This window comes from Struthio camelus, chromosome 13, assembly GCF_040807025.1.
Source record: "Struthio camelus isolate bStrCam1 chromosome 13, bStrCam1.hap1, whole genome shotgun sequence".
NCBI lineage: Eukaryota > Metazoa > Chordata > Aves > Struthioniformes > Struthionidae > Struthio > Struthio camelus.
In genome coordinates, this window is record NC_090954.1 from 12,463,129 (window position 1) to 12,488,285 (window position 25,157).

A 25,157-nucleotide genomic window follows, 5' to 3' on the forward strand; every position below is an offset into this window, starting at 1 on the left:
AGGGAAAACAAAATAAGTAATACCCAAACTCACCAAATTTGCCAGAATGTAGTGGTATCCATTCCCATTTTTTTCAAGCTTGATGATCTGCAGGATAAAAACCAAAGATATTTAGCAGAGACCAATGCAGGAAGTAGAGCTTCACCTATATACCTACCAAACCCATTTATTTCCCAGTTAGACTGTTTGCATGAGGGCTGTAAGACGCATTGAAAGAATCAGATTAGGAAAAGGACTGAGCTTTCACATACGATTTTTGAGCAGCAAGTCTAAAATTAGACAGGACAAGATTCCCAAGCAGATTCCACAGGTGGAGAGCAAATGACTTGAAACAACATGTTTCCTATGGGTTCAAGGAGAGAATAGTGTTTTTTTTTCTTTTCTTTCTTTTCTTTTTTTTTTTTTTTTAAGAAAGGTGAAACAAGATTTAGATTTGAGACACTAAAGGAACAAAATGGTGAGGAGATTTTTATACTCCTGGTATATGCATATATGCTCTTTGCCACTCCTTTTCTTCTCCCTGATCCCTGGAGAGTTAAGTTTTTATTTTATCAATACAACTGCTTACAGATCTGTAACATTTGGAAGTTTCTGTGTTAGCAAGAACGGTTTCCCTTGCCTAGGTGGAAACGCACCACCTGTTACAGACATGTTGCCACCTGTCTGGGATTATGGGCATATCAGATGGTCCCAGAGACCGACAAGCCATCTCTGGGACCATCTGACATGCCCATAACCCGAGAGATCCCAGAGATCTAGAGCTCAGATGGTCTCTTGTCTTTTTCTTCCTTCATTTAAAAAATACAGAAATAACACATCTAAAATCATATTATGCTTGCTGGCTCTAAGTTTCCACTGAAATTTCTCTTCACTGATTTCAGCAACACAGTTATATTCTTACCAAGTTACCAGAGCCAGATATCTTCTGCATTTGAACCAGTCCATATAGAAAGAAAAAAAAAAGGGAGGGAGGAAGGGAAGCCCAAACCAACGCCCCTTCAAAGCTAGGAAAAAACACAAGAATTGCCAGTTTTTGATGAAACTATGCTGTTTCCATGTGGTTTCTTTCCTGGTAGCACTACCCCATATTTCCATTGTCATATGCATTGATTCTGAATTACTGGCTAAATGGCCAAAGCTCAAGCAAAATCCAACAAGGAATGCCAGCAAGGCCAGAAAGATCCTCACCACCAGAATGACAATGCAAAGGACTTTTGTATTTCTGTCTAACTCAGGGCTTCTCTCTGATACCGGGCTTTCAGCAGGTGTTTGAGAAGTGCCTAAGCCCAGGGTGCGCACGGATTGATCCTCCCCTTGGGACAGAAGCACTCCCAGCTTATCATTGGCAGCCATTGAGGAATTTTCAAATGGATTTTAAATGATCTGATACTTGCTCTGTGCAACTGCTTTGTCTGCCTTAGCCTTTCATTGCTGAAGCGCTTTTGTACATGCACTAAAACTCAACTGGTTCCCAGCATTGGTATGGGGGCTGCAATCAACTCTGAAGGCTTTGTTTAGTAGCAGTTTCTTTTATAACTAATTTGAGCTCCACCAGCTTTACTGCCCTGTGGTTCTCCCCACAGGACCCTCAGCATGGCTTCTGCAGACGAGTCTGGGGCCTCATGAGAATCTCTGTTCCCCAACAGATGTATACCCTTACTATTGGTACTTTTCCAGCTGAGTATATTCTGTGGCCAGCTCTGAGAAGCAAAACCAGACCCAGCTTGTCTCCTTCAATTCATGGGCTGAGACTGACCTTTGCAGCAAGTCCTAGACCCTGTGGGAGGGAGGAGCATCCCTGGGGCATTGGGATACCCAAGAATTACAGCCAAATTTCCCATTTCTCCAGTGTCAATAATAACTGGCGTTGACTCCTTGTGCCCACACTGTCCTTTTGTTATTTTCATAGGTGTCAGAGTCGATGAATTGGGGAGGGCTGCCGATCAGCTTTCCCTGAGCTGTTAATCTTGCAGCCCATCCGCCTGAATTATGAGGCTTGCTTCCCATGTTTTACACAGTTATTTGCAATCTTAATTTATTTTAAAATGCTTGCTCAGTCCTAATGCGTCTGGATGGCAGTAGCAAGCTGAGGTTATAATAGCATTTATCACTTAGCCTGAACGTAGTGAGAGGCTGTGCAGGGCTGCATGCTGATAGCTCACTTGGGCCAGCTAGGTTTCATTACCCACTTCTTAATGGGCCAGTTTGACATCTATTAGAGAGAAATCCTCTCAGAGTGAAACAGTGGCAAAGGAGAAATTCCAGTTATTCATTTTAATGAGAGACAAGAAAGAAACAATATAGTGCTTTGATGGAATGCAACCCATCGCTTATTTATCCCATTAAGACTACGCAGTACGGCCCTGTGGATATCCTGCCCTGAACCAAGGCCCAGCTCACAAACGACAGTTATCTCAGCAAAGATAAATCATGCCCTTGAGACACGACACAGAGAAATCTCCGAAAAAGAAACCAGGTCATTTTCCCTCATACCATTAATGCTTTGAGCACCGTCTCCTTCTACAATTATGGTCTCAAGAAATCCAGGACTGCAGTGCCGCTGTTGGCAGGGATTATTTGTGTCATGCATAGGGGGTAGGGAGAAGAAACTAAAGCTACTTGTAGCCACTTGTGTGTACGTGTGAGTGACTGATGGTACACAGCGATCCTCAGCTCTTCTGTTCACCAGGGAGCACAAATCCAGGGACACCAAAAGACAGAGACAGGCTTGTCAGGAAAAGAGATAAATGCATTAAAATATCCCTAAGAGGCTGAGGCAGCTCTTTGAACACCTCACAAACACCAGGAGAGAGACGGGAAAAACAAAGCAGTGACATCCACGCAGAGGCTGCCGGTGCGCTGAGCTGAGAGGCTGGCTGCCAGCCCGAGTTCAAGTCCCAGCCGAATTTCATGTGATAATGAGCCAAACATTATATTTGCCCCTTCTCAGTATCTGCATATTGTGAAAGACCTGGGATCCCCTGCTTGCCCTAGCATAACTAACCATTTCTGCTGTCAGAAATCCCTGTGGACTCAGACTAAGGAGCTGGATGAGGATGGAATTGCATTACACAGGTTAGAAAAAAGTTATATACAGCCCTGTCCCTAACAGCAGAGGCCCTGTCTTGCCTCCTTGGCACAGAGGACTGCTGGAATTGTTGTCTTCAATACAGAAAAACGCAACATCATCTCTCCTTTCCCTGGAAATGGGTGGTTTTTATAGCATTGCAAAAATATAAATACAAGACAGGATTTTACTGTTGTGCAAGCAGCTTCAGTTAGATGCAAGCATAACTCTTGCTCCACTTACTTGCAGAAGTTGGAAATAAAGATTTCTTACCCTGTTCATATTTGGCAAAATAAATAATGTATAGAACTTAATACAGAACTTACCATTAGACAAACTAGGTTTAAAAAGACAGCAGAGCATTGCAACAAAAAGCACCATTAACCCTAGAAAACTGATATACCCTATAGGAAAGCTTGCAGAAAAAGCAAATTCACTGTTTAGGGTAAGTTAAAATGTTTGCGGAACTGTAGCTACTCTGTGGTCAGAGAGAAAACTTTATCCTTCAGAATAATCTGGTCTCTCTTCATGAGCGTGACCTTTAGTTCGAAGTCAAAACCTGCTACCTGCTTCTTTCTTATATTAAATGCAGTAGAACCCACAAGACATCCAACCAGGACGGATTGTGCTAGTCACTGAGCCATGTAGCTAATGAAAGGGCAGTCTTTGCCCCCATGGCGAGCAGCTGAAGTGTGAGACGAGAGATAACAGGTAGCTTCGACAGAGAGACATGGGAAGCACGAGGTAAGAGAGAGCTGATTATAAGTATGATAGCAGGAGCCACAGTGCTCCAACTGCTTGTGCTGTTACGCACTTTCTAAGTAGTGTGGAGAGGGGAGTCCCAGCAGTGGGAAAGGCCTTGGCTGTAGGTGTGAGGGGGAAAGATATCATGGCTGGAATTGAAGAAGGGACACAACACCCTTAAAGTGTGGACTGAGGCCTGTCCATGGCCTTGCACTTGTCTCCTATCCACAGAGATCCATGCTTAGGCTATGGGAGAACTTTGATGGAGGCACGGAGAGAAGAAGAGGGGGAAAATCTGGGTATGCATTGCTAGGTGACCTACCTAGTTTGAGGATGAGTAAGGCAAGGCACCCAACTGAGTCCTCTGCCACATATGCCATCTGCTTCGTGACAGTGTCACACCGTTGGCCTTGAGCTGACAAGGCAGGCAGGTGATGCCTGGGAATGAACCAGTCTCACTTGCCGCAAGGCAGTACAGGTGCTAAAAGTATCCAGTCCTTGGAGTTCAACTTACTGCTTTGGAGTTCAACTGCTTAGAGGAATCGGCACAAAACAAACTCACTGGGGACTGAGAGGGTTTAAGGGGCTCAGCAAAGGAGTCAGACAAGTCAGGAAAAAGAACCCATGCAGCAGCAGTGCTCACTCCACATGAATACGTGGGACCTCCTAGGCTTCACATGACTTTGTAACACAAAGCAGAAATGTTTGTGAGCTCTGCAACCTCCTGCAATGCACACATATTACATCCATGACAACCTGCAGTGAGACACAGATCAAACAAGAACGGGGAGGAGAACTTCTCCAGGAGAAACAACCCTTCCCGTCCTGCATGCACGACCCCTCCCAGAAGACCCGCACCCACACAACCTTGCCAAGAATGGCGTTCAGCCGCTCAGATTCACAGTCCACCACCACCAGCCTTTCCTTCTTTTTCTCCAGCTCCTGGAAAAGCATGCGGTAGCCCTCTTCTGTTGTCGTCAGGATGTTGACAGCTGTCACCTGCCAGTTCTTCTCAGCTGCAGTGTCCAGCACTTTCTGTAAGACTGACAGCCCTGTGATGGGAAGAGAGGGAGGAGAAGACAGCAGAGAGAGAACCAGGCTTTACTTGTGCACTTAATGGCATTTTTCCTTCCTTCTGACAGCCTGCACAGCTACCTCAAGCTGCGCTTGACACAGCATTGCAAAAGCTCAGCAGAACTGCAGTTAGCACTTAATAGTCTAGCATTGTACCCAAACACAGCTGGGCTAGAATTAATGACTCTTGCCTTTCTGTCCTAGCACAGGAAAAGAGGATGACTCTAGGCCTAGTTTTCCTTTGTAATCAGCAGATCAGTCTCGTTGATCAGGCCCTGCTGTGGGATTCAGATAAGAGCTCTAATCCCAGTCCTCTTGCCTGTCTCTACCCAAATCACTTAATTTCTCTGGGCCATAGTTTCCTTCTCATCTTTGATCTGTTTAGGCACTAAACTTGTAGGGTTAGGGACTCCCTCAGCAGTCACAATACACAATCAAATTCAGCATCCTTATCTCTCCTGGCAGCATCTCATCAGAAAACTTCATTATTTTTAGAAGGATCTTGCTTAAATTACATTCATGACTTTCCAGAGGAGATATACATAGTCAGCACCACCTTGGAGTCCAGCTAGACAACCCTGTCTACTGCAGATATTGAGGATATTCAGCATGCTCATGCCTCATGACACCAGAAAGCAAGGTGCTTTCCATTCTGCTTTATATGTTCTCCTTGTCTCTTGGGTCATCTCGTCCTGCAAGGGCTCATGATAAGTTCCAAGGCAGTGAAAGGGAAGGATGCTCACCTACATGCTGTCCTCCACAAGTCCTCTTTGCTCTCAGCCCCGAGCTTTAGAGGCATTTGAGAGCTGGGGAAACGCAGCCACAGAGCAATGAGGTCACTTGCCCTGTTTATGGTTTAGAAAGTTAGGTAATTACTTCCAAAAGCCCAGTGAAGGCTTTTTTCTTTTCTTAAGCAAACAACACTAATTAACACAGGGATCTCAGAGTTTTCAGAACTACCTGCCACAAATAAACATGCATACCACAGCTATGCGTGCTCATTTGAGGCCTTTACGTGCTCTCAGGTGAAACCTGAGCTGCTGTTTTTTCACGTTCATAAATGTAGGACTCAAAGTGGCTTTGAGCTGGGCAGACTACCGAAAGTGGGACCTCTTCAATATAAATCATCTCCCTGTTTGACACCCAAACCCCTCAGGATATAAAACATTTCACTTGTGCTGTTGTAGTGCAGGCCTGACAGTATGAACACAGATATAGTGGGTCAGGCTAACGTTTCAACTAGTCCAGCGTCCCATCTGCAGCCATGGTCAGGAATGGATATTTAGGAAAGGAATAAAGAACAAAGAAGGCATAGCGTGAGCCTTCCTTTAGCACACCTGCTCAGCCTCCAGCAACCCACAGGAAGGGGACTTTCTCAGGCAAAGACGGCATCTAGACCACTATGTTTTATCACCCTGTAACTCTCCCTGCTTACTTGTGACTTACCCCGGTCAGCATCATAAATGTACACGAACTTCTGCCAGCTGTAGTGTTCGATGACGTTGATAAGAGCATCCTGGAGTTCTGGGCGAAGCTGGAGAACAAACTGGTTGGACGTTTCGACGGGAAAGCTGGGTGTTATGAAGCAGACGTGGAGAGCCCCGCAGAAGGACGTGAGCATGTTGACGGTTCGCCTCTCATAAAATCCAAAGATGGCATAGACACCCTTGGAGAACTGCGAGCAGACTGGAGGAGCACAGGAAAGGGTTGTGAGAGGAGAACGACAAGGAAATTTGCCAAGGAAGCCACCAAAATAAGTCTTTTCTCTGAGATGAGCTGCAGTTTCTCTGGAATAAATCTCTTTCTCTAGGTCTGTGGGTTGGTGAATGCAACCCAGGCCACACAAAGAATGGGGTGCTCTGCTCTTGACCACCACAGATGTGCTTCTCTGATCAGCAGAAGGGACACAGGAGAGTGAATTCACTGTTCCCAGGGCTCTTCTGAAGTTTTACTGCTCCTGGGATGTCATGTGTTGTCTAAACAAGGGAATCCCTGAGCAGGAAAGCACTCTGGCACAGCAAGCCCTGCCTCCTTGGGACGGCTGCTGTCTGGCCACAGGAGCTGCTTTATTATGGGGGAGAAAGGCAGCAGCATGCTCAGCCTTGCTATTGCAACCCTGGATTTATTCATGGAGCAGAAAAAAAGCGTTTGCACCACAGCATGACCTTTTGGTGCCAGCGACTCCATGAGGAAAACGTGGCTTGACCTCAGAAGCCACGCCCATGCAGAGAGGGCATCTCAGCAAAGGTTCAGCTAGGTTCAATCCAGCCCCAGCACAGCTACAGTGAGGTCTGACCCCTGAGCACAAGCTGCCAGCACTGAGGTCCAAGACTCTGATACCTGGTCTGTGACAGCATCTGGGGACACTTCTGTGGCTCTTTTTGGTTTCCTCATAAGGAGACAGCCCGGAAGGCTGTGGACACAGTGAGGTGGCAGGGATGGCCTGGGAGATCTCCGTAGCGAAGCCCCGAGGGTGTGTGCTGGGTGATCCAGCGGATATTTGTGTCTGATCTCAGTAGTCAGCACTATGCTGTGAAGGGAGGGCTGTCTCGGTTTGAAGGCCTTCTCAGGAGAGCACTTAATGAGATGGTGGGAGCTGCTGGAAAAATGCCTCGGGATCTCAGTGAGGCAGAGAGAGCTAACACTTTGGGTTGTAAAATTCAGTCCCTGAGACAGTCAGACTCATTTAATATCACTCCTGTTTATGGCACATCCTAAGTTATTATCAGTAAATCTCCAAGCCGGAGGTGGTGGCAGTGACAGTACTTTCCCTATGCCAGAACTCCTGGCACTAGTGTTTCCTCCCGTTGTCACTTCCACTGAAGACCCTTGGCTGTGACATTTATACTGACTCAACGCTTCCCTCCCCACTCCCCAGCCCCTCTGCCAAAGTGCAGGGTGAGAAGTTAGATGTGACATTTTGGGGTCCCCTGGCAAGCACTCTGCATTGCTTGGGAATCCCTTGACCTGATTCACGCTGGTAGTTGCCAGTACCGTATCTTCTGCACATGCAGCTAGAGACAGGCTCCTAAATTGAGCTTATTCCGTCCTTAGCTGGGCTCGTTCCAAGCTCTGTCCCTCCAGCGGGGACCAGAAGTCACCTCCTACTGGCTTACAGCCAACCAGGATAAGATTGCTCTGTTCCTTACTTCTCAACCCCTGGCATCAAATATGCAGAGGGAAAAGCAAGGAAGCCAGCTGCCTACTGTGCAAAGGAAGCCTCAGCTTCCACCTAGCCACCAAAATGAAGCAGCTGTGGAGTGTTAAGAGCTGAGAACTGAATCTTGTGACATTGGTGGGAATTTCTGCTTCCCCTTGGAGCTGAATCCAGGTTTTGAGCAGCTCAGCTCAGCAAGTTTGTCCCCATGGTTATCCATCTTCTTTCCACCATGTGACATGCATGTGTCACTGGATCCAGGCTCTCCGGCTGCTCCTCAGGGTTCACACTCTCACATATCTCAATATCCTCCTCCCCCAAGAGAACCGGCTGTTCTGCAGGTCAGGAACTTCTTGCAAAGCCCAAATTATGACAGACACAAACCCCTCATCTTTTATTTTCACTGCAGTGTCTCTCTTTCCAATCAGCAATTGCGTCTGTATCAGCTGGAGTCACTGCCCTCATCATGGGACCGACACATTCAGAAAGAAACGCAGCAGATATGGATAGAAATAGTCTGAACATCATTTCCATGTGACTGGACCGGTGGGTCTAATGAGCAGTGCGATATACCATATGTGAGAGATCAGAACATGATCTCTGGAGACCCAGGCTTCAGATTCACCAAATGATTAAAGTGACATTCTCGAGGCAGCTCAGCAATCCAGCGCAATTAAAAATCCAGACAATAAACTTGGGTGGCTAGTTTTGTTTTAAGCAAAACATGGTTTTCTTGAATTTTATCTTCTATTTGAAATGATTCTATTATTTTTTAGACTTTTTTTTTTTTAACTCTGTGGCTCAGTCACGCTCAGGCAGCCCTCCTACACTGTTCTGAGACACTCGTCAATCCCAGCGTTTGAAACAGATTGCACCAAAGATGCCTGGGAGAGCGAACAGTCTTTATCATTAGTAAGTTTGGATAAGAACCCTAGCTCGCATTGTGTTTTCAGACTAAGAGGGGCCATGGATGAGGCAGATCATTTGGGAAAAAAGACTTGCTGAGGGTTATCACCTGAGGAACAACAAAGAAACTGATATGTCAATTAATCTGGAAAATGAAGAGAGTAAGAACTGGAGCCATCTTTCTGGGATTAAACTTGTTATAATGCAAGAGTGGTGGCCACACAGTGGTTTAAATCTCATGACTACTTCAAATTACAGATGTTCCAAATGCATTAACCCTGCAAAACTTAAAATAAGTTTCTTACCATTTATTTAATGCACTAAGAGGTAGTTGGAATTTCTTACTATTTGCTTTAATTGTTTTATTAAACAAATGTATTAATAATTGCATTTCATTCGATTGCTCTGAAGCCTTCCTAATACTATTTTAAGAAATGTAAATCTTGACTAGACGAAGCAAATACTTTCAACTCTTTTTTTTTTTGTTTGTTTTCCAGTAGGGAGGAAGCTCATCAGTTTCTCAGTAGTCATAAGTGTGTGATCAATGCCTTTCTAAAAATTATGAAGCCTAACAGGGATAAAGTTCATAGCAGAAGGCCTAAGAAGATTAACTTTTCTGGTCAATTAGGTGGTGATAATGCCACACTTTGCAAGCCTCATGCAGCTGGCTGTTAATAAGTAGAGGGCCACAGACAGGCTTTTCTTGTAGAACAGAGTTACATTTAATCTGGTAATTAGCTCTACTAGTAGAATTTGGACAGTTCAGCTTCTGATGTGGAAATTAGGTGAAAATTAACAGCAGAAACGTTTGCAAATCCAAGGATGTAAACACGAGTGAAGAGTGTTTACTTGGATAAAAATTCAGGCATTTGTGATGATTTGCATGTGCCATTCTTGGCCTCTAGGCTGCATGAAGGGAAAGAAGGACAGAGAACATCTATTCCGGGCTGTAACTATGCTATTATTTTTAAGTGAATTTGCAATTAATTACATAAAAGTTTGCCTCTAAACAGGCCCTCAGAAAATACATTTCATAGCGATTAAAAACCATGGCAACTACTACTGCATTCCCCCTGATCAGTCAGGGCATGATTATTTCCCTGCAACTGCTCACACTTGTGTAACTGATTTGGTTGGGACTTTTGGCTGGGACGTTCCCAGTGCGTGTTGCCCCAAGCACTGCTGACATCCCATAACCCTTGTCCTCTCGGCGCAGGATCTCTTGCTGAGGCTTTCTTGGGTAGTGCCCTTGCTTTTTGCAGAGGGCCATTCCACAAACAAAATTAGGTAAAGGCAGAGGCTGTGGTAGGCAGTAAAACCAGTCATCCAGCGTGGGAGCAGAAGAAAAGAGGGGATCCCGCTTATGTTGTTGCTGGGTCCCCTCTGCTAGATATCCATGCTAGATACCCATGCCCTTACCTTTGGTCCTCGTTGTCTAGGAGTCTGTCCTAGACATCTGGTTGCAGCTACCATCTTCTCCCAAGTGAACATGAGAGACTTTGCCCTTGAATTCTGATGGGGAAAAAGCACGCATGCTTCCACTCTCTGTGACTTAGGCTTAAAATCCTTAGACTCTGGGCTTTCTAGCCATACACTCTCTCTCTGATTTCTCTTTTCATATGGAAGTATTCAAGGTAAAACATTTAAACCTGAGAGCAGGAAACACTCATTCTACTGAAAGCACATGCAGGATGTGACATCTACCCCTAACCGGCAGTGAAGAGAAGCAGCTCCGGCCACTTTTACAGATGCTTCCAACATAAAGAAAAATACATGCCCACAGCTTTAAATTGCACAGTTTCACTGCAGAAGAGGAAAACAACAAAGCCATGTTGAGTCGGTATAAATTTCTGGAAGACATTGCTTGGCTAAAGCTCTCAGCCGGCCAGGGAAAGAGCAGATGCACAAGACTGAGTTCTGCACTCAGGATGGTCGGGGATATTTTGGAACTGGAGGTTTGATCTGGCCCATGGGAGAGGCAGATGCCAACTATATTAGATCCCTCATTTGGATTTTGGTAAAAACAGAAAGGAAACCTAAAAGTTCCTCTCAGAAATGCTAACCACAAAGAGGGGCTCAAACAGTCTTGGGAATGGAGTGGGAGGAAGGGCCAACAGGCTCTACAGAAGGATGGAAATGAGTATTTGGTGTCTAGGAGTGAGGATTTTCTACTGACAATCTGCAAACAGACCTGCAAAGAGGGAACTGCTCTCCATGGACAGAGCTGGAGAAGAAGCCTGGTAGGAGATCCTGGCAACTGCTCATCTGCCATTTCCTTTAGAAGTAGATTTTTCACCATTTCACTGAGTTTAAGGCTAGAAGGGGACATTAGATCACTTATAGTGACTTTTTGTATCTCATGGACCATTAAGTTTCACCCAGTTAGCCCTGGAGGGAGCCAATAATATAGTTCAGTTGAAGACATTTAAGTTCTCTGGATTCTCAACTGCTGTGTGCCTCAGTCAGAGAACAGGAGTAGCACACACAGCACTAATACCCAAAGCCCCAACAGTGGTAAAAAATCTAATTAAATAAAATATCCCCAGATGTTGCCCGCAAATGACCCATGGTGTCTGTTGCCGAAGGAGACAAAAAAGCTAGATGGTCCCTGCCAATGAAGCCTCTGAGTCCTTCCGGACCCTGGAGGAAGTCACATCAGATGAGCCTCCGGGAGAGAAGACTCTGCACCTTCTCCACATAAGCCATTCCTCTAATGCAAAGCTGCAAACGTGAGGATTGTCAGCAAACAAAAATTCCTGCTCTCCATGGCCAAGGCAGGCAGGGAATGAAAAGGACAATTTGGAAATTCCGTCTCCGAGACAAGCAGGGATCACTGAAACCCCAGACCCAACACACATAAGCCATAGAACTTACTCCAGAAACCAAATTAATAGATGCCTTTTAAAAATCTCAGGAAGAACATGGCCAGACTTTGAGTGAAATACAATAGTCATCTCAGTTTACGGTCTTCCGCGAGCTATTAAAGACTTGCTCCGCAATGCCTGCAGCCCCAATATCACAGGGTGGCACTTCTTTCATCTGCCCGAACCTCCTGGGACACAGGACCGAAACCCTCACTTGTCCAGATATGACCTTGAAGCAAGGCAAACTCATTGACAACAGTGGTGTCAAGGAGCAGTTCTCATGTGTCTGTCTTTGCTCACATTGGGTGTGTGTACATGTGTGGGAAAGAGAAGGGGGATGTGCATGTGTGATGTATTTTTAGCATGCCCTGCCTGGAGGCGACCCTCACAGTGATGGAGAACCTGACATCAGGTTGGCGAAGCCGGTGGAGTTTCGATGAAAGAGCGCTAGTGCCTGCTTCAATTAGGATCAATTCAGCTTTCCTCCCAAATGTTTGTCCTCACAGTTCTCCAATGTGGCGTAGGTGCCAGAGCGCATCTCTTCAGCACATCCCAACGACAGCATGTTCCCACAGATTTCTCTAGCAGAGGAAAGCCAAATAGATTCTGCACTCCCCCATCATTCCACGTATGTATTTAGCTGACAGCAGATATGTCCCATATATTGGATCAACTGCTAATCAGGCTGATGTGATATCACAAGAAATATATGTTTCTATTTCAAATGTATAAAAGATACAGAAGTGTGGTCCCTTCCATCATTTTCCTGCACTACTGCTGCTCCAGTTGTCTTGGAAGCTGGAAAACAATTCTGATTTCTACATCAAGATCTTCTTTCCTTCCCTCATATTTAAACAATACTCTGTGACTGAAGAGCTGCTCATCACTGTTCATGCTGACAGATTTAATTTTTAGTTAAATAGACCAGAGCATTTTAATGAAAAATTAGAAAGTAAAGAAAAAAATAAATATTTTGCAAAAACTAAAACATCTAACAGTGATACAGAGACTTAGACTGACACCTGGCTAACAAATGGCAAGTTTTCCTTGAGATCAAACTGGATTTGGGATGCTTTTTTTTTTTTTTTGTAGATTCCCGGGTATAAAGAAACAGAAATGAAATGGTGCTCTTACCAACAAAAACTAACAACAGGGCAACAGATCTTTCCTCAGGACTCTCAATCATTTGAGTGCACTTTTGAATTATAATCATGGTGGTAGAAGATAAGGGCACAGGAACCTGCAGTTGACTTTGACCTCTCTGTTAGTCAAAGGGGCCAGCTAAAAATCATGGCTCTTCCGCTTCTGTACTACACATCTTTACAATCCTTTTCCTTTTTCCACCGCTGTCTTGAAAAGTGTTTTTTGCCCAGCCTGACTATAAAATGGAAGAGAAAATCCAAAAATCAAAGGTCATAACTGGATCATTGAGCTTGTTGAAAAAAGGAAGGAATGAAAGATAAGTTGTTTGTCAAGACTTTCCCTGTTTGCTCTGCTTGTTTTTAAACATACAGTTACTTTGGGGATTGCTAGCATTTTGTTGAATCATGGAAAATTAAGAATTAAATATAGAGAAGGGTTTCCAGCCAAAAGTCAAACTATTTCCAAGGAATGGTGGCACTTTTAACATCAATGGAGATGTCACATTGTGTGCAAATTCCCAATGTGAAGTGCTCTGAGGTCATGAATGCCTTTTAACGGATCCTAGGCAAGAACCCAGAGGAGACACAGGCCTGTATCTCCTGTGACTTGGGACTTACAGGGTCACAAACCTGGATGTCCCCTTAAGTAAAATGTCAATTGAAAGTTGTAGTTTCTGGATAGCCTTTAAATGATGGCTAGTTATCAGAAAGAGAATAGCGATATCACTGGAAAGGAGATGAGGCCCATCTCCAGGTGCAGTAGGGGTTCAAATGGCTTTGCAAAGGAAGATAGTTTCTGAGGTTAGAATTAGGTTGTTCTAGTAGGAACAGCTTGGCTGCTGAGGGTCCTGCGGTTACCAGATCAAACTATGTGTAAGGGGAAACTGATTCAGTGTCAGCTCCACTGCACGCCTGCTATCTAATCATGACTTGGAACTTGGCCTATAAATTGGAGGAAGGGCGGTCTTTCTCTGAGACTCATCTAGTCCAGCACCTTGGCACAGAGACTGTCTCTTGCTACATGTCTGTGTAGTCTCATAATAAGGCCTTATTTTGGGCTCTGGGTGCTGAAGCCATGCTGCTACGCTGTGTAAGATTCATGCCTTCTCCCGCCTTTAGCCTTCTCCAGTGTCCCATTTCAGATCCACAGCTTTTCCAAAGCACTCCCTCCATTCATAGCCTTTTTAAAACAAAAGAGCCCTACAGAAGGACCTGGAAGCTCTTCCGCATTTTTAGGTTCTAATAGGGGATCTGACCTTTCCACCTTGCTTCTTTTTTAACATGATAGTCTTTTAAAAAAGATTCTCTTTCCCTGCACACCAGGGAAAGCTAGCTGGGGGTCTGGGGCACAGCTAACTGTCAAGCTGTCACAAGCAAACCCAGCTGGGATACGGTCCTGTGAGATCCTTTCATGGCACACTTCATAGTCAAAACCCATCAAATTTATCTGACAGACAGTACATCTCCTGCTCCCTGGAGCCCAGGCATGGACCACCTGAGGCTCTTGAGCCTTGCATGGCTTTTGAGCAGTGTGACAACTGCCAGACCTTTGCCTCATGCCACCAGCAAGCCTGCACTGGCATTAGGGCTACTGGGCAGCCTAGCTTTCTTGCTAGGGGATCTATAGGCTCTGAAAGATTCGCTATCCCTGATTTCACCTAACCTCCTACAATAGGAAAAAAACCCAAAAATTCGCCCTCATTGAGCTCCCCATGTCTGAAGCAGAGTCATAAATATTAAAGCAGGATTACTACAAATGGAAAAGTGACAGCTATATTAGAAAAGGACGTGAGGGATGAGAGCTGAACCAGTTTTGCTTTTGCTGCTTTATCAGACAGCCTTTTATATTATATTGGTCCTTCTGCAGACAGTGCTATACTAGGAAAAACTAACTACAGTAGCATGGCATAGCTTTCTGCTGGGGAGCACGAGCAACAACAGCGGCAAAGAACAAAGCACCAAACCCACAGCATGTTAACACAGTACATAGCACGCTGGCTCTTAGGTCAGCACAAACTAATTCTAGGCTGTAAGAGCTGAACTATTAAAACAGAGGAAAAAAGAGGGGAGCAAGGGGGGGAAGATAAGCAGTAGCAGAAAGCAAATGTGTCACATAAAGAAGAGCTCACTGCAGATGAAATGCATTTTTTCTTCAATAGCTTCTTTTCTTTCCCTAATGCGTTATATCCGTTCATGGCAGTTTTTCTAGACCTAGCCTGTGACTGTCTTCAGTGCAAGCCTTGGGTTTTGAAAAGTATTTTTCAGTGTCTGTCTTGAAGGTTTGTTGCTGTTTGGAATATAAAAGCCAGACTCTGGACTTTCCCTGGAAAGGTGATTCCAAGATGAATGTTTTCCTCCACTGGGGAAAGGAGGGTGTTACCTTCTGCATAAATGACTCCTTTCTTAATCTTTGTCCCATTAATTCTAACTTTGGTCCCATGTCCCCTGCTTCATAAAACAGCCGCATAGGTAGCCCCAAATTTGCTCTGGTCTGTGTTTTTGCAGATATACCAGTTTGGAAGCCAAAGTGATCTCTCAGTCTCTGATGTGCTCCCTGAGAGCAACAACGTTCCTGAGATCCATGTCGTTACCCCTAATTGAGAAAACAGTGTTTGGATAAATTTTCTCAGCTGTGCTGTTTCTGGCTTTTATGATTACTCCCTGCTCCTAATAACATCACTGTTAGCCCTTCCCTTAAGTCTGCTCCAGGCATGGAGTTCATTTATGATATATATATTCTTTCTCACAGGTTTGTAATGAAGACTAATCAAGATTGTCTGTAACAGCAATCCTCCATCAGTCTCTCTCCCAGGCCCATCAGCTCACTACCTTTTAATTTTTCATCACAATCATGCTTTGTGAGTCTTTGTCTCTTTTTAATCTATGTGATAAAAGTCTTTCTAGGCACTGAATACATGCTGTAATTTACACAATCAGGACCAAATTTTGTGATTTGGCAGGTGACTGAAGAACAGACTAACTTTCAGCATGGTTACTTCATGCAGAGAACCATGAAAATATGTTTATCATCAAGACAGGGAATCAGAACAACAGAATTTAGAGAGCAGGTCTGAGAGGGAACGTGTCACCTGGTTATCAGTGTCAGCAGAGGCTGGATGGCCCAGTAGATCCCCTCCAGTCTTGTGTCTATCTGTGGTGTTTTCTGTGCCTGCTTTAGGATCTCAGCCAACATTTAGTAGTATTGAATTGTGACCCACGTACAGAGTTCCTCTTTTTTGTTTCTAATAGTTCTCATGGTGGTTTTAAACACTTCCTCTTTCAGGCGTTAGCAAGATGCATGACACGCACTGAAAGCATATACCTGTTATACGGTACGGCAGGGCACGTGTGAGGCTTCGGATCACACAGCCTGGATCATTGCATGCAGATGCTCGTGCCGCAGGGGTGATATCACCTTATGCCCTGAGCCTGCTTTTTCCCATGCAGCCAGAAGGAGCACCTTCTCCCTTCTCTCTGCCTCTTTTTTTTTCCCCCACTCCTGCTTCTAAATTTCTAGCTTTTAATTGTTTTGTGCTACAGTGCATAAACCCTTATCCTTGCCTGCCACTGAGCTAACACAACAAATTTTAAGGTTTTGTTGACAACAGACTGGAAATTAACAACTTAATTTTTTCACATCTCATGTTTTTCTATTCAAAGGAGCCAAGCAACCTGACAAAACACACATACACACATGCACACCCTCTGCAACAAGCCCTCCACCTATCCCAAACCCTCCCTGGGCATATATTTACTCAGCTGCAAGCAATGAGCTGCTTGGTCTCAGGCATCAGACCTCTAATGCTCTTCAGCCTCCAAGGTACCTGAGCAAAGGAGGTGTTAAACACTGCTAAGTCAGATTGGACATGGCCCTAGTAAGTCTACCTTTTAATCCCTGCATTGGAAGCATATGAAAAGAGACCTTTATATTTCCTTAAATAGTGACTCCCTTTCCTGATAGTGACTGTCTTTAAATTGACAAGAAAAACACCCAAACAAAACCCTTTTTAAGCTCCAGCAGTGTGTTCACTTCAAAGGAACAAGGGGCTCTGGTGTGTCCTGCACCCCTAGGTGGGCTGAATGGGCACTGAGATGAGGTCCAGCTGGCTCAGGGTCATGCTTATCCCATCACCCTCCATGCAGAGGTACCTGCCACAGATGGAACTGTCACTCTGTATGTGCTGGTAGGATGCTGGGCACGATGCTATGAGGCCTCTGTGAGGTACTGTAATAGATACATTTCAAATAACAATAAAGCAAGCCAGTGAATAGCCTCCTTGGAGTAGAGAATTACCTTCCCAGCAGAGAGGAATGATATGGCTGGCTACCCATAGAAAGTAAAACAAAGGATAAGGAGGGACCTAAAGGGAGAGTCGGGAGGATTTTCCCCAACCTAATTGATCTTTTATGTAGTGATGAAGTCTTGTGTGTGCTGTGCCTTAAAATATTGCAGAGCCTGTGAGAGAGGCTGGCTGATGCAGGCTACCAGAGGGCACACAGATGTTTCCCTCTGGTAGAAATTTATTGTTGGCCTTTCTGGCATTTGACTCCCCATTCATTTAACAATAAAAGGCAGCAGACCAAAAGCGTAGGGTTCACGGCGTGTGGGAAAGTGTCTCCAACCTCACTTCACCACAGAAATACAGCCTCTCTGGTCCTCAGAGCTGGATCTAGGCAACGAAGGAAGAACTTGCATTTATCCAGGACAGAGTTCTTCTTCAAAGAAAACCTCTCACATACATGACTGAGTGTCTTGTCACTCAGTGTCGTGTCAGGCCTTACGGGCCTGAAGTGGGACGAGGCATTTAAACCTATCAGGTGTCTAACATTTTACTTATAAGCTTTTTTTTTTTAGTTATAAATATTAGGGCTGCCTAAGAGGCATCTGCTGAGATAGCAGAGCAAACTCTTCATGTGCCATCACTGCCTCAAAACCGCTATCTTTTCTGTAATAAATAGCGCCACTGGAGGCTTCTGAAAAAAGGAGCAGCAAAAGTACAATCCCAGCAAACTATACCTGGCATGCAAGGGTTAACGCTCAATAACTTAACCCTTTTGTATTACCAGGTGTATATTGTATGCACCTAAGGTCTGTGAACGCATAAATGGTTTTGAAACCCCACTCAAAACCTCAGCAAGGGTTGGGTTAGGTGCAGAATGACAAGTTCCTTTGACTTCTGAGAGTGCTGGCTTTTGTGGGTTTAAGTGCCTCCCTTGGTGGTTCTTTGCTATAGTCATTTATTGTAGGGTTTTTATTTTTATTTTTCACATTAATGTTCCATTCCATTGTGTTCATAGCTTTCTTCAGGCCTACTTAATGTCAGGGGGAATATTACCATTTCTTCCCTGTCATTAGAACAGCTTTAATCCTGTCTGCATTGCGAGGGCAATAAATGATAATAGCTACCAGATTTTTATTTCTGCAATGCTTCTGAGCACCAGGTTTTTAAAAAATCCCAAACAAACAAGTTTAAGCTTGGGATCTTTTAAACCTGGTGGGAGACTGTGTTGTCTGGGGAGCAGGAATGCATAACTCTGACAGATGGCAAGATCCGGACCTATGATTTGTAATTTTATGGTCTCTGGTGAAACTTCTGTGCAAATTGCTTGTTGTGGGTGGTGGAACAAACAGTTTACATGAAGTGCATCTAGCTAACATGCACAGATGGAGCCTCTACAGAGAGGTGATACTTGTTAAACTGGGGCTGGATGCAGCTGAAGTGTGGAGGGCAGCTTCCTTCTTGCGGGATGGACAGGTGTCCGTCCTGCTGATTGGCGCTAACGGCAGGGAAGGGGGAGCTGGCGGAGTTCTGCTTTCTGCCTCATAACTTCTAGGGTTAGACTTGGAGCTGTGATGTGAATGTGATCCAAAATACCAAAAGCCATTACAACCAGGCTGCTGGCTACATAGCAAGAACTTCACTGGAAATAAAGTGGAATCCAAGATTTTCCTAAATGCGTGAAATCTCTGTCATTTTACCCACATGCCAGAGGGGCCATTTAGAGCTACAATCGTCTTCTGATCCTTCACTAGGATCCTTAAAAATCATCTCCCCTAAAAAATCGGTCCCATGCTGAAGTGAACATCACTCGGCATGGAGGAAAGGGCCCAGAGGTGGAAGCAGCTGCTGAGCACTTCATCCATTATATGAAACCACCTTGAGCGCACACTTTTTGCCTGAAAGGCTTTTGGACAGGCAATTCATATTAATGTTAATGGCATTCAACACCAAATTCTCAGACACAAAGCATTATATGAATTGGTCTATGCAGACAATAAGTTAGGAATGTCTTTTCTTCTAGATGTTTCACTTGCATAAAATAGGGAGCTGCACATGTTCACAGGAAAGATTTCTGCTAGTAGAAAACCCCAGGTCCTCTCCTACGCTATGGTTCTCAGCCTAGTGGCCTAGGTGAAGATACCAGGAGCATGTTAGTTATCCTGAACATTCTGCACTGCCAATGGGACAGAGAAAAGAGATTAATCTCAACAAATGGGATGTGTATGTTGGGGAGAAGCGAGGAGCATCTCTTGCATTGGGAAAGCACTTAGATCCCTTGCTGACATGTCTAGCTGCATACAAACAACACCTTCTCTCCTCTACTAATTTCCATTCTGGAAGAGTTTCTAAGCGCATAAAGAAAGAGACTCTCTAGAGAGCTGCAGAGAGCAAGAGAGATCATGTAAAACATTCTGCATAAATGCAAATTGTGGGGAGGCCAGCCAGTGCGCAGGAAGGAAAGTTGTCAGAAACTTGGAGTCATTCATCATTCGAGAACAGTAACACTGTACATACACATGCAGCTTCTGTCTCAAGCAATTACTCAATGTAAACCAAAGAGTATAACATGATTTAGGCAGCTACTGAGAAAACCCCACAGCTTCTCAGCTGAAACTTTGCCCAAAAAATATTATTTAGGGAGAAAAGCTACAGCAAACTGGAGGATGCTAATTTGTACCACTTTTCACAAGTGTGAGAAAGACTCCTTCACTTTTCACCAGATCTTGTTCAAGTCCCTTGTGGATGTCACAGGGAGATGACTCCAATAAAATACACTTATCTGTGAAAATGGAGAGAGCTGCCAGCCACTCTGGGTCATGCAGGTCTTGAACAGAGAGACACTGGGAGCACTGGGTTTTCAAAGAGCAGAAACACTCCTTGGATTTAGAAAATATTTCTGAAGTGCAAGATACAACTGAGCCACGGTAAGCTTCACACATTAGGTGGTAGATTTGCTTCCCACAAGGAAAACTGGGAAAACTACACTGTGTAATTGACTCCAACAGTACATCCAAAGTGGGCACATGGATGGCTAAAGGCATAATTAAGCTAACTAGGTCACCATTTATTCCAGAAGCCTCCAGGGGGAAAGGAAGGAGGAAGTGTAGGTACAAGAGAAGTCTTCCAGGGCAGAGGCTGCTGCCACCAGCGGGCAAAACCACAACACAGACTTGGTCTGGAAAGAACAGGACAATAAGAACCATTTCTTATTGGGAAAGAACCAATTCTCTGGGACGGATTCCTCTGCCTCCAGGTGTGCACAAAAAGTCAAGGCTGCAATGTGAAAGCCTGTGATTTACACCTTCAGGATTCTCCTAGCTAAACCAGCGAGGGCTATGATTTTTTAATTATTTCTCTACTGCAACGCATTTTGAGTGCTGAATGTAGGAGTGAGGAGTGTGTAGCCTTCACTCTGTATTCCCGACCTTACTTTTAGAGAAGAGGTTAATTTCCCTGGGAGAGAAATGATTTTTGACTGCCTATGTTTAACATGGCTGTGAACATCTACAGCCACATTTCCTAACCCTTTGGTGTGAGCATTCCCCTGCACTATCAGTCCTGAGAGCAGAGTGGAGTCAATTGAGAACCTCAGTAGCATTTCCAAAGTGTGCTTAAATGACTTAGTCAACTACCGTTCCCCCTTAAAGAAGAGGTGTTGGAACAATTCTTAAGTGATTTGAGAAGAATTGGGGTGTTATGTGTGGGGAGGGGGCGGGGGTTGGTTGATGAGGTGTGCTAGAAGCCTGTGTGAACTTGGGCTTTGCAGCTTCTCATGGCACTTCTGTATGGACATGTGGCTATAACACCCTCACTTGCATTATCCTGCAGTTTCCCTTAGAAGGAGCGGAGTAGGGAGAAAAATCATCCACTTTCTGCCTGGTCAGAAAGAATGATCTATGTAGGGGCAGTATAAATTAGACAGCTAGGAATTAGACAGCTTACTTCAGTGTAGAGCTGTTGTCTACGTTACAGTCCCCCCTGGTAACTACATAGAGGCCAATGGAATTACACTAGGCCTAAATGTGGTCTAGTTTTGCCAGCTGGGAAATACAACATCTTTCCTGAGTGAGGCTGCAGGGATACAGGACTTGATTTGTGTGTGCAGTCAGCTGTGACTTGCTTGTAAAGTGGACTCGCTTCACGTCTGCTTGAGCATTGGTCGCCAAGGTCCTCCTCAGAAGCGTTGTCAGGCACGAAACCAAAAGGAATTTGTGATAAAAGACCCTTAAAAAACTTCTGACACCCTTATTGGAAAATCCTTCAAAGGAAATGTGTGGGAAATAACAGAAACCTGAGGAGATGTGAGAGCTGAGAGGGAGAAGGGGAATGGGGAAAAGGAGATCCAAGCTTTGGGTTCATTCATGGGGGAACAGCCAATCTAATTTCAAAAACAAGTTGGGTTTTAATAGAGAAAAACAAGGACGAAAGAGAGTGTGAAGGATGGAAAGGGGAGCTGGGTGGAGGAATGCTCAGAGATCCAAGGTTTTCGTGCCTATTCTCAAAAGGTGAGAGAGAGAAATGGGCTGTGAACTTCCAGGTCACTCTGTCTTTTCTCTCTCTGAATGAACAGAGACAAAAACACTTTGTCCCTCTTTGATGCTGCCCCGTCTTAGTTAAGAAGGGTTTTTTCAAATCCTACTATATGAAGTCAGGCAACCTATCCTCCATGAAGGTTTTGAACCTCATGTCACAGTTGCAAAGACTGAGGCACACATTTGTACAAGGCCACAAAACAATGATGGGGCAGGAGCCAAGTCCCCTCACACGTGGAGTTCAGCTGTGTCCACGGAAACACTCTCCCTCTCTTTCTTCTTCTGTCCCATCCGTAGCCAGAGAGAGAAGAGCTGGGAATCAGCTTGTCCCTTCAAAAAAGAGGTCCAGTGGTCTACTGCTCATTCCAACCAGCTGGACTGTTTCCACACAAAATGAGCATGAAAGCATAACAGAAGGACCTCAGTGAGCAGTGACTTACCCTGGACATCAACAGGCCATGAGGAATCACGTCCAGACATATGAGGAATCACGTCCAGACATTTTAGAGGAGCAAGAACAAGTGAAGCCCTCTGTGATGTCCCTGCTGAAATAACTGGACTGATCGGACTGCTACTCTGAAAGGGTTGTGCCTCCTGGTCCAGCTGAACGGCTCCTAGAAGTTCCCTTCTGCATGGGAGATATATGGAGTGGTAAAGAAAGAGTTCACCTTCTCCCAGACTTTGCTAGAGAGGCCAAGGAAGGTGAGCAGAAATGGACTAAGAAATCGGGTGTGGGAACACCCAAGCCACCTCTGCTCATCTTTCTCCTGAAATGCCCTCTTTGGCAAGGGACAAAATGGAGAATGGGCCCTGTGCCATGCTTTTCCTGCATGGTGCTCACTACCCCCGTCCCCGTTTGTTCTTCCCAACCACCTTTTTTGTGGTAGGGAACGTGCTGCCAGCAGAGCAAGGCAGCACAGCAACAGGTGCGATGCTCATCTCCAAGCACATGCAGGGCTTGGCACCTCACCCAAGACTTGGGGATTTTGTGACCAGCTGTTGAGTGGGCACTTTGAAATGGAGCTCACTTACTGGCTTTTAAACTAAACCCATCACAATTCCTCTCACAGCCCAAACTCACTCCCCGCTGCTGATCCATGCTAGGTTGAAGGTTTCTAAAAGAAGAAAGGCCAAACATGACCTCTGTCTTAAAGGCTGGAGACCTTCTTCTTTGGCTCTCTCTAGGTTATTTCATGATTTGTTAACTTTTAAAGCCAGAAAGCCATCTGATCGCAATGGCATTGCTTGACTTCCAGCAGAGCACAGAATTGGGTGCCCAGCTGGTGACTCTTGAGCAGAGCAAGCAGCGGTTTCTGGTCCATGCAAATCCCTTCCTGCGGGGCAGGGATGGCCAGGACCAGCAGCTCTGTGGGCCTCACTGAGAGTCCATTATATCTCCAGTCCCCATCTAAAGAACAGGGAGCCATTACCCTTGCTCACTCCATGAGCCATGTGCAACTTGCCCTGTGTCTCAGATAAATGAAGATGTAGGAGGGGAAGTTGACCACTCTTGCATAGAGCTTTCCCTACGATTTCCGGCATCACATTGAAATACCTGTTATTGGAATACAGTGTATTTCTAAGAAGGATACATAGACTCCATTTTATGGAGAATCTTCTCTATATTTGGGGAATTTTCTTCTGCAGGAAATTTTCTTTGGTGCTAAAACTACTCTTTATTTCGGTTTGGAAGTCTCCTGCGAGAGTTTCTAGCCATGAGATCTTCTTATATTCATATAGCACCTAGCACCTAAGGGAAATCTCAGACTATAGCTAAATAGCTATAGTAAATACTTTATAGCCTTCTTCCATACAAAATAAATATATTCTTGCAAGCTACAAAGCAACTGATCAGGCTTTCAGTGATCTTCCATTAACTAGAATACAAACATCCAAATGGTCTACTGGACAAGCAAAGGATCAACATTTTTATGAAGAAAAGTCACACTAGGAACCCGGCTATTTCAGTCTATTTTATCATAAAAAGCTCAGTACGCTTTACTTTAAATGTTTCTGAGATAAATCTAATGCTGATGGAAATGCTCCAATTCAGACATATTGCAGACAATAAAGCTAACTGAAATTTTTCTGAACACGTTTTTTTCCCTCTCCAAATGAAAACTGAGGTTTGATCAAAATTAGGAAGTTGCTGATTTTGACGAAACACCCTGATTTTCTAATCAGGCATAAAAAGCATAAGGGGGAAAAGTTTTAGTGTTAAGTCAGGATGTTAAAAAACAAGATAAGTGTCAGGGTGAAATCAACACTCCTCCCCTGCCCCCTACCATAAATTGCTCTAAGATTGCTGCCAATACCCTTCCTACTTAGAGGAGACACTGTGCCAGCAGTCAGGCAGAGCAGCAGAGATAAAGCTAAGGTGAGAGAGGGAGAAGAAGGGGTCAATGGAAATTTTGCCAGTGTTCATGCTCAGCTGCGGGCTGCAGGCATAGCAGCTCCCAGAGCCCTGTTTCCCAAGGAACAGTGCTGCAGAAAAACATTTAAAATGCATTTGCCGAGCACCTGGACAGCCTCTGCTCAGCTTGGCCCCAGCCCTTCGTCTCGCCCCGCTCACAGGGTGACGTTTCCCACTGTGTCAAAGGGCCGCAGTCGCCGGTGGTATCGGAGCCATCAGCCTTCTCCTCCCGGCTGTCACCCGGCTGCTAATCCTCCTCCCGGTACAGTAATACCTCTTACTGTATTACAGCTTAATCCCCACCTTGTCATCCACACCCTAAGCCCTCGGTGCCAGGCTCAGCAGTGCCCCGAGGTCCTTCCCGCCCAGAGGGCACGGCCGTCTTTTTCCCCAGGCGACTGTAGCCCTCGTCCTGCAGGCACAGGACTCTTGCAGTGTCACTGTAGCACATCCCATGGCCACAGGTGCACATGCACTGTCATGAATGAGTCCCCTGCGGGCGGTGAGCGCAGGTGAGCACAGGCACACGCTTGCACTCCCGTAGTGTGAACCCTCCCCAAATCCCTTTTGCTACACACTTAACAAATCCTTCTCGCCACGTCCCACCTGAACACGCACCCCCTTGCACACGCACACACACGCACACTAATCCTTCCATTAGCTAAATCCCTTCTTTTCACGGTGGCGTTCTCGCGCGCAGCAGTCCTTATCGCCCTGCACACAGACGCAGGAGCTCGGCGCTCTGTGTGGCACACGCCGCAACCCGCTTATCTTCTCTCTCTGATACACGCGCACACTTTTTCCATGCAGAGACTAATCCTTCTCAGTGTCACGTACCTCAAAATCCTTCTTACAACGCCCCCTCACTCACTGAGTAATCCTTTTTAGGAGAGTCTCGCACATGCAATCCTCCTTGCAATATCCCTCTACACACATGCACAGCCGCATGCAGCATCTCAGAGTGTTTCACACGCA

The 25,157-nt window shown here is 45.1% G+C and overlaps 1 protein-coding gene across 2 annotated transcripts in view; it reads right to left on the reverse strand.

The window, feature by feature from the left end:
• The window catches only part of GRIA1 (glutamate ionotropic receptor AMPA type subunit 1), a 129,823-nt gene that overhangs the window by 60,876 nt on the left and 43,790 nt on the right, over window positions 1-25,157 (reverse strand). For both annotated transcript variants that reach the window (XM_009685650.2, XM_009685649.2), the window contains exons 3-5: window positions 6,332-6,571; window positions 4,679-4,863; window positions 34-87 (exon numbers count right to left, since the gene is read on the reverse strand). In XM_009685650.2, the coding sequence (XP_009683945.1) occupies window positions 34-87; window positions 4,679-4,863; window positions 6,332-6,571 (479 nt within the window). The remainder of the gene's footprint in view (window positions 1-33; window positions 88-4,678; window positions 4,864-6,331; window positions 6,572-25,157) is intronic.